Source organism: Antechinus flavipes, chromosome 4 (assembly GCF_016432865.1).
Source record: "Antechinus flavipes isolate AdamAnt ecotype Samford, QLD, Australia chromosome 4, AdamAnt_v2, whole genome shotgun sequence".
In the NCBI taxonomy this organism is placed as follows: Eukaryota; Metazoa; Chordata; class Mammalia; order Dasyuromorphia; family Dasyuridae; genus Antechinus; species Antechinus flavipes.
The window spans coordinates 134,663,684-134,679,020 of record NC_067401.1 but is presented as its reverse complement, the minus strand read 5'-3'; the positions used below and the strand labels follow the sequence as shown (position 1 = coordinate 134,679,020).

The 15,337-nt window shown below is 32.1% G+C and overlaps 1 protein-coding gene across 2 annotated transcripts in view; it reads right to left on the bottom strand.

Moving 5' to 3' along the window:
• FBXL20 (F-box and leucine rich repeat protein 20) overlaps positions 1-15,337 on the bottom strand; it is a 110,535-nt gene that overhangs the window by 20,037 nt on the left and 75,161 nt on the right. For both annotated transcript variants that reach the window (XM_051994631.1, XM_051994630.1), the window contains 7 exons: positions 12,788-12,842; positions 10,474-10,548; positions 8,831-8,925; positions 8,342-8,410; positions 6,085-6,180; positions 3,746-3,872; positions 2,013-2,087 (listed from right to left, as the gene is read on the bottom strand). In XM_051994631.1, the coding sequence (XP_051850591.1) occupies positions 2,013-2,087; positions 3,746-3,872; positions 6,085-6,180; positions 8,342-8,410; positions 8,831-8,925; positions 10,474-10,548; positions 12,788-12,842 (592 nt within the window). The remainder of the gene's footprint in view (positions 1-2,012; positions 2,088-3,745; positions 3,873-6,084; positions 6,181-8,341; positions 8,411-8,830; positions 8,926-10,473; positions 10,549-12,787; positions 12,843-15,337) is intronic.

Below are 15,337 nucleotides of genomic sequence, written 5' to 3'. Positions count from 1 at the left end.
TAGAATTGGGATACAAGATCTACTGAATATTTAAAAAATTATCAGATAGAATGGTTAGTTTGGTTTAAACCCCACCCCCAACCCTCTTCTTATGGGTCCAGGAACATTCACAAAAAGAAGATTAATATACCAGCAGGAAAAACTTAGGAAAAAGTAAGAGGCATTATTGTTGGTGGAGTTGTGAATGGATCCAACCATTCTGGAAAGTAATTTGGAACTATGCTCAAAAAGTTATCAAACTGTGCATACCCTTTGATTCAGCAGTATTACTACTGGCTTTATATCCCAAAGAGATATTAAAGAAGAGAAAGGGACCCATATATACCAAAATGTTTATGGCAGCCCTCTTTGTAGTGGCTAGAAACTGGAAATTGAATGCCCATCAATTGGAGAATGGTTGTAGCATAAAAATGTTAAGGAATATTATTGTTCTGTAAAAAATGATCAGCAGGATGAATATGGAAAGGCTTGGAGAGAATCACATGAACTGATGCTAAGTGAAATGAGAAGAACCAGGAGCTCATTATACATTTCAACAATACTATATGAGGATGTATTATGATATTGTGATGGAAGTGAATATCTTCAACAATGAGAAGATTCAATTCAATTCCAGTTGATCAATGATGGACAGAACTAGCTATACCCAGAGAAAGAACACTGGGAAATTAATGTGAACTACTTGCATTTTTGTTTTTCTTTCCAGGTTATTTTTACCTTCCTGGATCCTATTTTTTCTTATGCAATAAGAGAACTGTATGGATCGGTACACATATATTGCATTTAAGATATACTTTAACATGTTTAACATGTATGAGACTGCCTGCCATCTAGAGGAACAGGTGGAAAGAGGGAAGGGAAAAGGTGGAACAGAAGTGATTGCAAGGGACAATGTTGAAAAATTACCCATGCATATGTTCTATCAATAAAAAGGTATAATAAAAAAAACAAGAAGCATTAACATAACTCAAAAAGAAAAAGAATGTTGGCATTGGGCTATGGTAGCATTCTTCAGCAGAAAAAGATAAAAAAGAAAAAAGGGAAGAGAATTAAAGAAACATTACTAAAGCAGAAGGTACACAGTATTTATCAGTTTAGCAACAATAAACAGATAAATGGCAAGGGGAGAAGAAATATAGCTACAACGGTACCTTTTGGGCAGTACATGTTTCATACATACAAGTACAAACATACTTTGAAGTTATATGTAAAAATGTTTTTTTCAACTTACCAGTTACTTGTCAGTTTTGCTAAGCAAAATTATCACTGATAACTAAATTCTGGGAGTTATTCATCTCAACAGTAACAATCCCCAAAGATCAGGAAGTTGAGTTAACTTATTCTATTCTCTAGTTAAAGACTGATATGCAAATACAATTACTTCAAAATAACTGCTGGAGAAGAAGAACAAACTGGCTAAAGATGTAGCATACCAAAAATTCTCACCAATATGCTTTTTCTGGAGGTTGGAGGTTCTCATCACTCCAAGGCCATTCCTCTATATCCAATTTAAAAAATATGTATTCTATTAACACTCTGGACTCCTAACAGATTTATCCATTTTCTGAGTAATTTGAAGGGGGTTTTATATTCAGGTACAACTGTGAATATGGTTTGCACACAAACTGAATTAAAATAGAAGATATTATGAATAATGTTTCAAATAATTCATAAATACTAAATAGTACCATAATAAATCACATTTATATAGAATTCTGAAGATGACAAAGTTCTTTTCTCACAACTACTGTGAAAAGTAGAATAAATATTATTTATCACTGTGTGTTTTGAAAAAGCCATATTCAAAAAGATTAAAGTGATTTGTCCAGCTTCACAACCAATAAAATGACAAGATAGGCCTTGTACTTTTAGATCAGTGTTTTTTACATTAGATATTAACCTTCAATCAGTTCAGATGTCTGAAAGGGACTTGGCTTACAAGATATGCTTTAAAAAAAATTACAGTAATAAGCTCATCTATGACTCAAACAAAGTCTCAGAAGGCTACTTACTAAGCAGGTCTGAAGATTTAAAGTCACCAGTTCTGGACAATGTGTACCAATGTATTTGAGAGCTTCATCCTCAAGCTAGAAAGATAGTAAAAAGGAAAGACTGGTTATTGGCATTTCAAAGGAGATAGAAAAATGAAAGAGAAAATACTTCTAGCTTGGATTATCTTACATTGTGTTTGGTATTATCAGTATTTTATATAATTTTTGACCAGTATATAGCCACAGTACCATCATCAAAAGGCACAAGAAAGGATTGTGATTTTACCTACCAACAATTCTTTTAATAAACTAGATGTACTTCTGTTCTTGTCTGGGCTCTGCAGATGATTTGTGAAGCCAATTAGTTTTCCCTACCTGTCCATATAGTCTAGAAAGCTCTCCAAAACTAAACTTTTGGAAAAAGAACCCATAGTGGAAGTTTTTTGTTTTTTGGTTGGTGGGTTTTTTTTTTTTTCCTTTTTGCTACTGAAAGATCACTGCTATGCTTACAGTAGTAAGAACAGATGGCATGTAATTGATTACAAAACGTATTCCAATCAATATTTTTCAGAACTCCATAAATAACCAGAAGCTCAAGCTGTTGTTTTGAGGTAATTAAAGCCCTAACATACTGCTTAGAACATCAGGGCCCACCCATCCTGGCAAAAAAATGATAGGAATTACCCTCTAGTCTAGATATAATTTTATTACTGAGATCTGAGAGAAATTCTGATGTAAACCATAGCCGACTTATTATTTCAAATCCTTTTCTGTTTTTACTACAGTAATAAGCAGAGGTTAATTTCACCTCTTTTAGGGGACAAGGGCTAGACAAGGCTGTCACAACTGAGCAACAACCAGAGAGAAGTTTTCCTGATGCCAGGACCAGCCTTCTAGCCACTGTGCCACCCAAAATGCCCTTATTAATATGCCTATTAGCAACCTTTGTGTTATATATGTTTATTTTAATATGTGCCTATTAACAATCTTTGTGTTATATGTTATATATTAATTTTAATGTGTGCCTATTAACAATTTTGTATTATCTTAATTTTTAACATATGCCTATTAAAAATTTTTGTTTTATTAAAAAAAAAATTCACCTCTTTTAAACGAAGTGCTTGTCTTTTGCTATGTATGACCAATGGGATAATAGAGAGGAAAAGTCAAAATGATAGTAGTATATAGGAATTAAAGAATCTGACATATTTGAATATGATGTCTTAGCAGCCAAATATTTGATTAAAAATGCCAATACTAGGGCAGCTAGGTAGTGCAGTGGACAGAGCACCAGCCCTGAAGTCAGGAGGACTTGAATTCAAATCTGATCTCAGACACTTAATACTTCCTGGCTGTGTGACCCTGGGCAAGTCACTTAACTCCAATTGTCTCAGAAAAAAAGCAAAACAACAACAAAAAAAGAAATGCTAAGACTGTTTATAAATACCAATTCAGCACTCTTAAAAAAAATAATAGTGATAATATAACCAGATTTTTTTCATAAGATTACAGGGTAAAACTGTTTGTCCAGTGGTACCCATTCAAGATGACCTTTCAAAGAAAAGCAATTCTACTATTAGATATGTTCATTATTTAACAGATGTTAAACTTACTTTGTTTTTTCTCAAATTAAACAAATTAGGTCTTAGTGAACATCTTTGATAAGCAAGAAGAAAGGGAAAAAATATCCCTTTTAAACTTCCTAATTTCATTGCCGTGATCTCAAAGTTTAAGAGTACTATGTCAAATGTTACCTGTGTGCAGCCTTTAAGAAATAAGGCTTTGAGACCTCCACAGCCTCTCACTAGAGCCTGGATACCATCCTTGGTCACCTGGTCACACCATGAAATGTTCAGTTGTTCCAGCAGTGGACATCCCTCACTTAAAAAGGGGGAAAAACCCAAAACCAGAAAAAAAAATCATCACAACTAAATACTACTCTAAGACTTAGGCCCCAAAGTCCAATTTATGGGAATTTCAGTCAACAGAAGAAATGGTTAATCTCCTCTCACTCATATAAACATACATTTACTTAACCAGATAATAGAATATATAAAGTCGGTAAGGTAGAACTGAAGTCATGTTACCATTGTGACAATTGCAAAACTAACTAATGAAATTATTTTCCATAGATATTTTTCAAATATGAGACTAGAGGAACCACCTCATTATCCTTCAGAGGATCATTTGCCATAACACTGGCTTCAGGGAGGGGAATTTTTTAGCTACATAAACTTCAGAAATATATTTACATAGTAAATAGTTTTTATTACTAGAAGGAATAACCAGACTGATAAAATTAAATTCTTAACATTTTTCACTGGCCTTACTGCATGAAAAACATTTCATACTTGTTAAGTACTTTTTATAAAATAAATAAATATAAAATTTCATAAAATAACTATTATTTTAATGTTACACATAATCACTCTGTGAAGTAGATAGGACAGTTATCATTGACAGGTATGGGAAGCTTTATGTCTAAGTATTCTGCTATGAGTTACACAGTTGGCAAAAGACAACTGAGATTAGAACTCAGCTTTCCGGATTTAAATTTATTTTAATATTAACTAAGATAGTAAAAAAAAAAAAAAAAACTTTAATTGATATAGGAATCCAAAATATGTAAACCTAAATAGCTTATAAATTTATAACTTATAAGCACATTTAATTTTCTAGCAACCTAAGTATTTTCCTAAATTCAAACCCAGTCTCTAACATTTACTAGTTGTGTAACCCTGGGCAAATCATTTAACCCTGTTTGCCTTAGTTTCATGATCTAGAGGAGATGGTAAACCCTCCAGTGGTTCTTTGCCAAAGAAAACCTCAAATGGGATCACTAAGAACAGGAGTTGACTTAAAAATAACTAACCAATAACTGAATCTAGATAGTGAGCTATTTTTTTTTTGGCAACCTAAATTATAGACTTTTTTATTTAATATTTTTATTTAAGTTATCTTTTCCCCATTTTTTTTCCTGAGAAATTTTCATAACCCAGGATCTAATTGCTCCTTATAATCCTTGGACTTTCATTTTTTTCCTCTTTGGCACATTTTCCTAACTTTTTTATCTCATAAAATTTCATATCCAATCCAGTTCTTGATATTTTAACTAACTTCAGATGATACTTCAATTATGGCAGATTTCTGACATCTCACTAGATTAATCTCTGAAAATTCTGTCCACAAATAAGTAAATATAGACTGTATGGCAAAATAAACACAAAGTGTTTGAAGGGAGGCTCATTAACAAATGGGATATTTAGGATGGATCTCTTAAAAAGAATGATAATTAAGATGAACCTTGAAGGGACTAGGAACTCTTACGAGGGTAAATGTGAGAGGAGAAAGTTGGGCAGTAACAATAAATGAGCCAAAAGATAAAATGTTAACATACAGGAGCTAGAAAAGAGGATAATTTGGGCTACAACATATATAGATGAAGGGGAATAATGTGTAATCAGCCTTGAAAAATAAATGGCCAACATAGATACATCATATTTTATTCTAAATGCAGAGAGAAGCTACAGAAGCTTCTTATGCAGATGAGTGATGTGGTCAAACCTAAACATTAGGAAATATATCAATTTGGTAGCTGCAAAGCAAATGAATTAGAGACTACAAGTGAGGAAAGCAACTAGGGACCCAAGGAAATAGTTCAGGTGAGAAATAGAGAAGACCTGGAGTAGGATGGGTAGATTTGAAAGATATGAACACATCAGATTTGAGAACTGAGTAAATACTGATAATCTGATTCTCATTAAGCAAAATGTTACCAGTGTAATAAGCTCTCACTAAAGCTTGTTTAGATGATAAAGCACCCAAGGGAATTAACATTAGTTCTCCGCTTTTTCACATATCACATCTTACTGCCTAATATTCCAACTGTCATTCACCTTCCTTTCATTCCTCTAGGAAAAAAAAAAATCAGAAAAATAGTATTCATGTATTATATTTACCTTTGATCAAAGGTCATAGTCATGTTTTGTCACCTTATATGGAGTATCACTGAACCTTCAGACTATGACAGGATGAGAAATTGAATTTGAATTAATGTACACATGATTAACACTGTAATATAGCCAATCCCTACCTCAGTGCTTTTAGAGACATGTTGGTGATTGATGTACAGGAAGCCAAATCAAGATGTCTGAGTTTGGAACAGAACTTGCTAAGGCTAGTACACGTGCTGAAAGAGGATAAAGAAAAATTATCTATATTTTTAGACATCAATGAAACAAGACAGATACACATATCCATATTATAGAAAAACCAAACCTTATTTAATTTTGTACACATAGGCAGGAGAAGTTTCAATTTTTATGGCCCAAATAGTCATAACATTGAGAATTATGAACTGTTTAAAGATGAGAATTGGGAGGCTATCCGAAATGTAAAGATATTCATGAGTGGTCAGGGGAAGGTGTTGTTTGGTTCTTATGTAGAAATATTAGATGTCAGCATGGTCTGATATCTTCTTTCTTCTCAAACTTCTGCTCAAAACAATCTTTTAATAGAGAAATGTTATTCAGTGAAGTAGCTAAGGACAGGGAGAAATATGACTCTAGGAATGAGTCATTTGCATGGGAAGCACAGAATGGACATGCAATAGGGTCACACTGGCTAAATTTAGGGGCATAATTATACACTATAATTACCAACTGAATTTCTATTATGCCATTCTTTTGAAAAACTCAAAATTCTTAAATCTGATTTATGTGAGTGACAATAAAAATGCTTTTTCTTTACATTAAAGGACCACTGATACCAGAATGCCAAATGCTTCTAACATTGAAAGATTTCAAGGAAATTTATATAATAATTATAAAATAAAAGTCTTTTGGACATCCGGTAATATTAATAAGTCATGTCATGAATTTCAAAAATAGTAGAGAATAAATAAACTATAGCCTGTGATTAAAATGTCTTCCTTTCTCTTTCATTCAGTTACTTTCTAAAATCCCCTTTTAGTATCCTCTTATTGAAAAAAGAGGCAGTAAATTCCTTCAGATCTTCATGCTACTTCAATAATTAAAACAGACAATATATCAACGTTGTATATAACATTAAGATTTTGTTAAATTTGTATAAGGAATGGGCCCCAAAAGTCCAATTTGTGGGAATTTCAGTCAATAGAAGAAATGTTTAATCTCATCTTACATAAAACTTATTCACAGTTTCCTTTTAGTTATTTGGTTTTTTAAAATTATAAACTTCTCATGGTGAAGCTCATCAATAAACTTATAAACATGCAATTAAGTACAAAGTACTTTGTTAGGCACTAAGGATACAAAAATTTTTTTTTTAATGACAGTCCCTGCTCCTAAGGAATTTACATTCTCTCAAATGGAACATAACACATATATTGATAAGTGTAATAAAAAGTAGGGAGTGATTAGGGCAAAAGGAGAGAATTACACATGATTGGGGCAAAAGTAGAGAACTAGACAAAATGCTAGTTCTAGAAAATCCAAAAAGAATGGTTTCAGCTAGAAAGTCTGCATAGAGGACATGATTAAGAATAGTAAAGGTCCGAAAAGGAAGACATGGGAGGGGTATTTGGCAATAGGAGAGAATACAAAAAGTTTGGAAAACAGATAATTGTCCAATCTGGCTGAAGAAGAGGATTACTTCTATAAAATAGGGCTAGAAAGGCATTTTGAAGTCAGACTACAGAGAACCATAAGTGCTACTATTTTATCCTGCAGACAATAGGAGCCATTGAATGATTTTTGAGCAGGGGAGTGACAGAGTCAGTCCCAGTGTACAAAGGGGAAGAGAATAGAGATAGGAAAACCTAGTCTTAAAATATTGTACAATAGTACAACATTTGAAAAGCAAATAATTCTCAGTCTTCAACTGGCTATGATATTTTAATGCTTCACTTGAATCATTAAGATAAGATTTGGGGCCCACTTCCAAAACAATTTTGATTCTATTTATATGTGAAGTTAAGTTTCTTTTGAAAAAAACTGAATCTTTGTCACAAAAGGTATTCCTAGGTATGGCATAGAGTCAAAATGGGTCCATTGTAGGGTATAGTTATATACAAATTATCTGTCATATTTTCTATCATGCTATTTCTTTGAAGAATTCAAATTTTCAAACTACACAAGACTAAAAACGCTGTTGCTTTAAATTAAATATGGCTTTGGAACCTGAAGTTCAAACAGCCCAATTAAATACTGCCATCTCACTGGAATTAAAGAGGAAAAGTGTCTTTTGTGAGGCAGGACCAAGAATCATATTCCTCTAGCCTGAAAAATAATTTACTAACTTCTTAATGTACCAGCAAAAAAAAGAAGGCAAGGGAACAGGAACTTTAGTTTGAGCCTTTATATGGTACTTACGCATCTGTGGTCTTTGTACATCCATTTAAGTTCAGTACTTCAATATTCCTACAGTTTTGTGCAAAGGTCCTTCATGAGAATAGAAAAGAAAGGCTTTCAGATGAAATAGTGGAATTTTACACATTTTAAGGAAGATAATGGTGCATTTTAGTACCACAATTTCTGGTAAAAATTTACTAAAACTTTTTCATTAATCACTCTCAAATGTCTGGTATTTCTATGTCCCTGAGTTTAAAAAAAAAAAAAAAAAAAAAGAGGGCCTGAATGCTCTAAGCCACCAGAAGAGTCAGTTCTAATGAGCAGGTTCTACTCTCCTAGGGTTTAGTTTTAATAGATTACAGTTTTCTCAAAAGACAATTTTCATGGTTAAAACATTCTGAATTAGGATATTTCAAAAGCTGAGAAATTAAGACAGCATTTTCTATATGAAGAATCTTCTTTGCTTAGTCAGGATGGACATTTGACAAGTAAAATAAGCTATGACATTACCTTAATGCATTGTCTCCTACTCCAAGACAGCCACGCAGACTTAACTTTCGTAAGAAACCACCACATCTTTTAGAAATATTCTCTACTACTCGACCCTATGAAAACAAACAAACAAACAAAAAAAACAAATGAACCGCTCCTTTTGAAAATATCTAGTTGTAGTTTAAACTTGTCTAAAGGAATATGAAAGCCTTCAATTAATTTTACTTTTCTTTCAATTCATTTAAAAAGATCTAGCCAAGTTGTGAACCAAATCTCATACATAACAATCTACAAAGCTTTTCCTAACTCACCTAATTCCCTAAATATTTATTCATTCATCTATTCATCCCCAAAACTGTGCTCTATTGATTTTTATATAATCAATGAGATATTTTAGCTATTACTTGAAGAAATGTTGTTTTCTATTTTTCCTATCTTATCTCATAAATCTGTCAATTTCATGAAACTCAATTCTAAGTTCCTTAAGATCAATTACAATATTGACATGTATAAGTATAAAAAAATATCAAATTGCTGCTTTCTCAGATGGAGGGATAATGGAAGGGCGAAAACTTGGAACTCAAATTTAAAAAAAGTTTGTTTTTTTAAAGCAAGCTGAGAAACAATGATATAAATAAAAATATATTGGAGGGGAGAAAGATGCAATCTACAATTGGTTTTGTGTTCCCTTCCACTTTGGCAGTGCCAATTCTAGTTCTTTCTTTAGGTTAGTTAACAAAGGTTGACTAAATTTAGTGCACACTTTTACATGTTTAAGATATAAACAAGGGTTAGATAATTATGGGGGGGGGAGAGAGAGACAGTTTAAGATCAGTGGGGAAAGTCATAGAATCAATTTAAACTCAAAGCAATCTCTATTCTATTATACTGTGACAAGAGACAAAATTGAGATTGCAAAGTTTCCAAAAACTCATTTTAATTTATTCATCTGATAAGCATATAACATTTCACAAATGTAGTAGGCTCCTCGAAGGAAACTACTTCTACTGGACCACTAAGAAGTTAAAGAATGGGGGGAGAGGGAAGATAGAAGGAATTGGGATTGAGATAACTTTTAAAATCTTTAATATAAAAGCTTTTATTCTAGATTTATGGATTTGTCCAGAGGTATTTTTAACAATGAGTTAGAAAGTCAAAAAATATAAACTTTTTTGTAGCTTTCAATTTTTATTTTAAGATAGGCCACCTGAAGGGCTGAAATAGCAAAATGGGAATTTTACAACCAACTTGGAATGAGTTTCCCTTTTCTCAACAAAATAATACCTGTAAACTTCTTCAAGGCTCAAAATGTTGAGCCTTAGGAGCAATATATATATAGAAATCATTTCCTAAATAAGACACAAATCAGCTTGCTCTTTAACAAAGACAAAAATTATTCTTTAAAAGAGAAAGCACATATACATAAATTCTACTGTGAAATCTCTTTTAATACTTTTCCAAAGAAACAGTTCTGCCCAACCTTAAAAGTTAAAATGAGCTTTTGGGATTCAAGATTTCCCTGAAGTTCAACCACACTCAAATTAATGATTTCTCTTTCTCTCTAGGGAAATGGAAGAGTTATGCTAATGGTATTAATCTGGTCTATATAGTAATTACACTTTAAAAAGATAAATGGGATCACATATTACATATAATTATACCTCGATATCCCTCTGGAAATCAAATAGGTCAATCCGCTGCCAGTTGCTGCCATCTAGAGCTAGAACATTCCAAGCCTAGATTGAGGAAAGAGTTCACACAAAATTAATTAAGAAAAAAAAAAGTCACTGTGACCTAATTTAGGCTTTATGAAAGTCTACTTAAAAAATAAAAGAATTGCCTTACTTTTAACCAATAAAGATTATTTATTCTAATTCTTCCTACTATTAGACCCATATACACAAAGGGGTGAATGGATGTAGAACCTCTGACATTTGTCAAATGTGCTCAATGTGGGCGATCAGAGCAATGATCAGGGAAAAACAAGACTATAGGATAAAGACTAATGCTATTTTCTAACTGGAATATTTGGTCTTCTGAATCCAGCAAGCATTGGCTATTGAAGAGTATTCACCCAGAATAATAAAACCTGAATTGGAAAAAAAGAGAAACAGTAAATGGAGACAAAACAAACAACGATCAGAGGAGTGAAGGGCCTTAATAATCTGGTTCAAAAACTTAAATTTAAAGACAAGAGCAAGTGAGATTCAGAATGCGAAAGTGACTTGCCCAAAATCATATAGGTACTAAGCGGTTAAAAAAAAAGATTAAAATCAGGGTCTCCAATATTTTCCATGCTATCGAAAGTGAGGTTAAAGGAAACCATTTTCTACAGATCACCGAGTATTCAAAACTTATCAATTAGATTTTCTATTGTTAGAATTAAAAATGTAGAATGTATCTGACCTGAAAAGAAGGCACAATTTATTTCTTGGACTGTATGTAGATTTGTCTATGTCCTTCTACTACTTCAAAGAGCAAGTTAATAAACATGACACTCATTACCACAAGAGGGAGTATCCTTCAAAATGGGACCAGGTTTGGTGACTCTCAGATGACAACACAATTACTATAAGATATCCTGTAAACTAATTAATCCTGTATTGTAGGTCTGTGGAGACAACATGAGAGGTTCATTCAAACCTGACAAGCAATATACTCACAACAAGGGAGAAGGCTAAGGATTTGACTGGCATAGGAAATTCTTAGATAATAAAAATGGCAATGATAATAATAAATGATAATAATAGCATATATATGATACATATATGCACACAGCATTTACTATATATAGTTACATGTTATATTGTACTGTGCTAAATGCCTTACAATTATCTCACAATTGGTCCTCACAAAAAGTATGGGAAAAAAGTGTTATAAGTAATCTCATTTTACAGATGAGGAAAGAGAGGAACTTTGAATTAAGTGATTTAATCAAAGTTACACAGGAATAAGTGGCAATGCTAAAACTGAAATCTAAGTCCTCTTACTTGAATGCTAGTACTCTCCTCTACACTAGACTTTACTCCAGGAGTGAATCAGCTGGGTCTCCTTACATTTCAGAAACTAACTAAAAATTAATTTAACACACACACACACACCAACAATGCATTTGGGGAAGTTTGCATTTCAAAGCAGGAAAAAACTATGGAGGAAATTATCAGAAAAAAACTTTCTTGTTTAAAGTTCTCAATGTACATTAGGAAAGTAGCGTGACAAAACATCTGAAGAGTTTTTTCCATATTCAAAGATTCAAATAATCTATCACCTTTGTCCAGTATGACTATTAAAACTGCTTTGTATCTTTTAAAGCTGGACAAGATATCCAAGTATATAATAAAATAAAACATATAATGTAGGAACTCATAGTACACCAGTGGCAGAGGTGTAACGGAAGCACCTAATCATTAATCATTTGCTAAAACAGTATGCACAGTAGTTAAAAGGGAGATCTGGAAAGAGCTAAAACTACTATATCTCTCAAAAAGAAAAAATTACCATAATTGAAACCTTTATCATTGAACATGTTTATTTAGCTTAATCATATAAGGAGCCAAGAATAAGAAAAAACTAAAAGATTAGAGAGCAAGTAAGTAGAATAGTAGATGCACTGGGCCTGGCGTAGGGGAGATAAATTGAGTCTCAAACATTTAGTACTTGTAAGAGCCTGGCAAGTCACTTAACTTCTTTCTATCTCAGTTTCCTCAACAGTAAAAGCTGTTGTGAGAATGAAGTAAGATAATATTTATATTGTTCCCAGCAAAGGGCCTGGCATATAATAAGCACTTAATAAGGCTTATTCTCTTCCCTTCCTCTACTTCCCTTTATAAAGAATACACGACAGAATTCTGTAACAGTGGTCACCAAGAGTCAAATATGATCTCATGCAGCATTAATACATACAAGGTTAGATGATTATCCCAACATCAGTGTTACAAAATCAGGTTTCATTAAAATTATGCCGGCTATTCTTACCCTGGAGACTTGAGCACAACGACACAATGTAACAACATCCAGAAAAGAGAATATTCTAAAAAGAAAAAGAAAAATTTTATTATAGAATAAAGTAAGTTTTTCTTAATTTTAGATATGTATAACAAAACAGAACGACTGAACTTCAAAAATAAAAGTAAAAATCAAATTTAGTTTTTTTTTTAAAAGTACAATTCCACAGTTAAACATTTAATTCTCCACCTTAAAATCCCGCTGACAACATCAACACAATAATTATTTATTGACATAGTTACAATTAATACTGGTACAAGGGTAGGATGGTAGAAGTTGCAGAAGAATTTTTCTCTACTAAAAAATTATGCAACTCTTAAAAAAAAAAAAAAGGGATTAAGTCATTGTAATCATTCTGTCAGAAGAATTCTACCATAAGCGATTTGTAGATGTGACCAGATATGTGGAAATTAAAACTAAAAGGGTCACTTCTACATGAAACATTTCATATCTATAGTACCTTCGTATCTTCTATTTAAAAAACAAAAAAGATAGGAACCTCTACCATTGGGAAATCAAACCAAATTTTATCTAAAAAAATGCAGAGACATGCAAAACAAATTCCCCCAAGTATCTATGTATCTATCTCTGGATTCTAAATCTATTAGATTTCAGATGGATAGCATATCTTCACATTAGTCCTCTAGATCATGAATTGTCTTTGTTATAATTCTTAAAATTTTCATTTCTACTACTCATATCATTTCTATCAGTTTATAAGTCTTCAAATTATTCATTTTTGCTACAGTATATTCTTAGAATTCCTGTTCACTTCATATCAATTCATTTAAGTTTTTCTGTCTTTTTGAAGTCAGTAACTTCCTAATTTCCTTCAGCACAACAGTCATTCATATTCCACAACTTATTTAGTATTTCTCAAATGTTGTAATCTTAATTTCTAGTTTTTTCTGCTACCACAAAAAGGCCTATTTAAAAAATATGTGTACTTTTTTTCTGTGTAGCTGAATCAAAGGCTGTTTAGTAACTTTGAATATAATTTCATGTTGCTTTTCATGACTGAATCTACTATCCCCCAAGAGTTTATCAATATCCCTAGTTTCCATTGTCCCTCCAAAATTTATCATTTTCATTTGGATGATTGCTATAAAATGGAATCTCTGAGCTAATTCAGTTTCAATTGATCAAAGATGGGCAGAAGCAGCTACATCCAAAGAAAGAACACTGGGAGATGAATATAAACTGCTTGCATTTTTGTTTTTCTTCTCGGATTATTTATACCTTCTGAATTCAATTCTCCCTGTGCAACAAGAAAACTGTTCGGTTCTGCACACGTATATTGTATCCAGGATATACTGTAACCTATTCAACATGTAAAGGATTGCTTGCCATCTGGGGTAGGGCGTGGAGGGAGGGAGGGGAAAAATCGAAACAGAAGTGAATGCAAGGGATAATGTTGTAAAAAATTACCCTAGCGTGAGTTCTATCAATAAAAAGTTATTTAAAAAAGGAATCTCTGAAGTGCCTTAATTTCTATTTTTCTGGAAGAGATCTACAGTACTTATAGATAGCCTAGACTTTTTCCCTTGAGAACTCTGTTCTTTAGAGCATATATCAATGACTGGATCATTTTAAAAAATAAATTTGTACCAACACCTTATATCTAAGAATGTGACCTTATTCAGAAAAACGTTATAGAAAGACTTTCCCTCCTTAATTGTTTTCCTTCTTGTTCTATTGTATAAAATTTCTTTACTAAAAACTTTAAAATTTTATATAATCAAAATCATGCATTTTATTTTCTGATTCTTTCTATTCCTTGGTTAATCGTGTACTTTTCTCTTATTTCATTCATTTGAAAAGTAACTTTTAAAAATAATTTTGTTTTGAGAATTTCCCTGTCATCACTTGTGATAATAAGAAGTACTATAAAATCAGTTGGTGTAGAATATAATATAGTCCTTTATTCCATCAGATTTTGTAGACAATATAAATTACTTGAAAAATTCTCAAATCTACTTTAAAGAAAACAAACAATCTTCTGTCTAATATTGTTTAGGATTATTATTTGCTATCTGGCACAGGTCCTTGTCAACACATTAGGTTAAAAATAAAATTTGAAAAAAATCAAATTTGTATTTCATAAAGTAGACTACAGTAGTTCTTATATTTAAAAAAACTGTTAAATATAAAAAATTAATCATGTGACTAATTAAAATTGAGGATAAACTAAAGCGCAAATTTAGTAAGGCAGTAAAACTAATCTACATCCAGCAAGCTAAGAAATGTTTTGTCACATAGACAGGTAGAGAAGCTCCTAATTATAAGCATAGAAAAGAAATTATTAAGCCAACAACATCATCAAATTAGTTAGGTGGGTTTAGGAGCACCATAACGGGGTCTGGAATGTATACTATTCAGAAAAAGAAACGACAGTAGTGACAGCAAAGAGCAATAATCATGTTATTATTACAACAGTCAGTTTGCTAGCCAAAATAGAGTAGCTATTATTAGAAAAGAAAATGATTAATTTTGATGCAAATGGCATGAAAACCTTTTAAA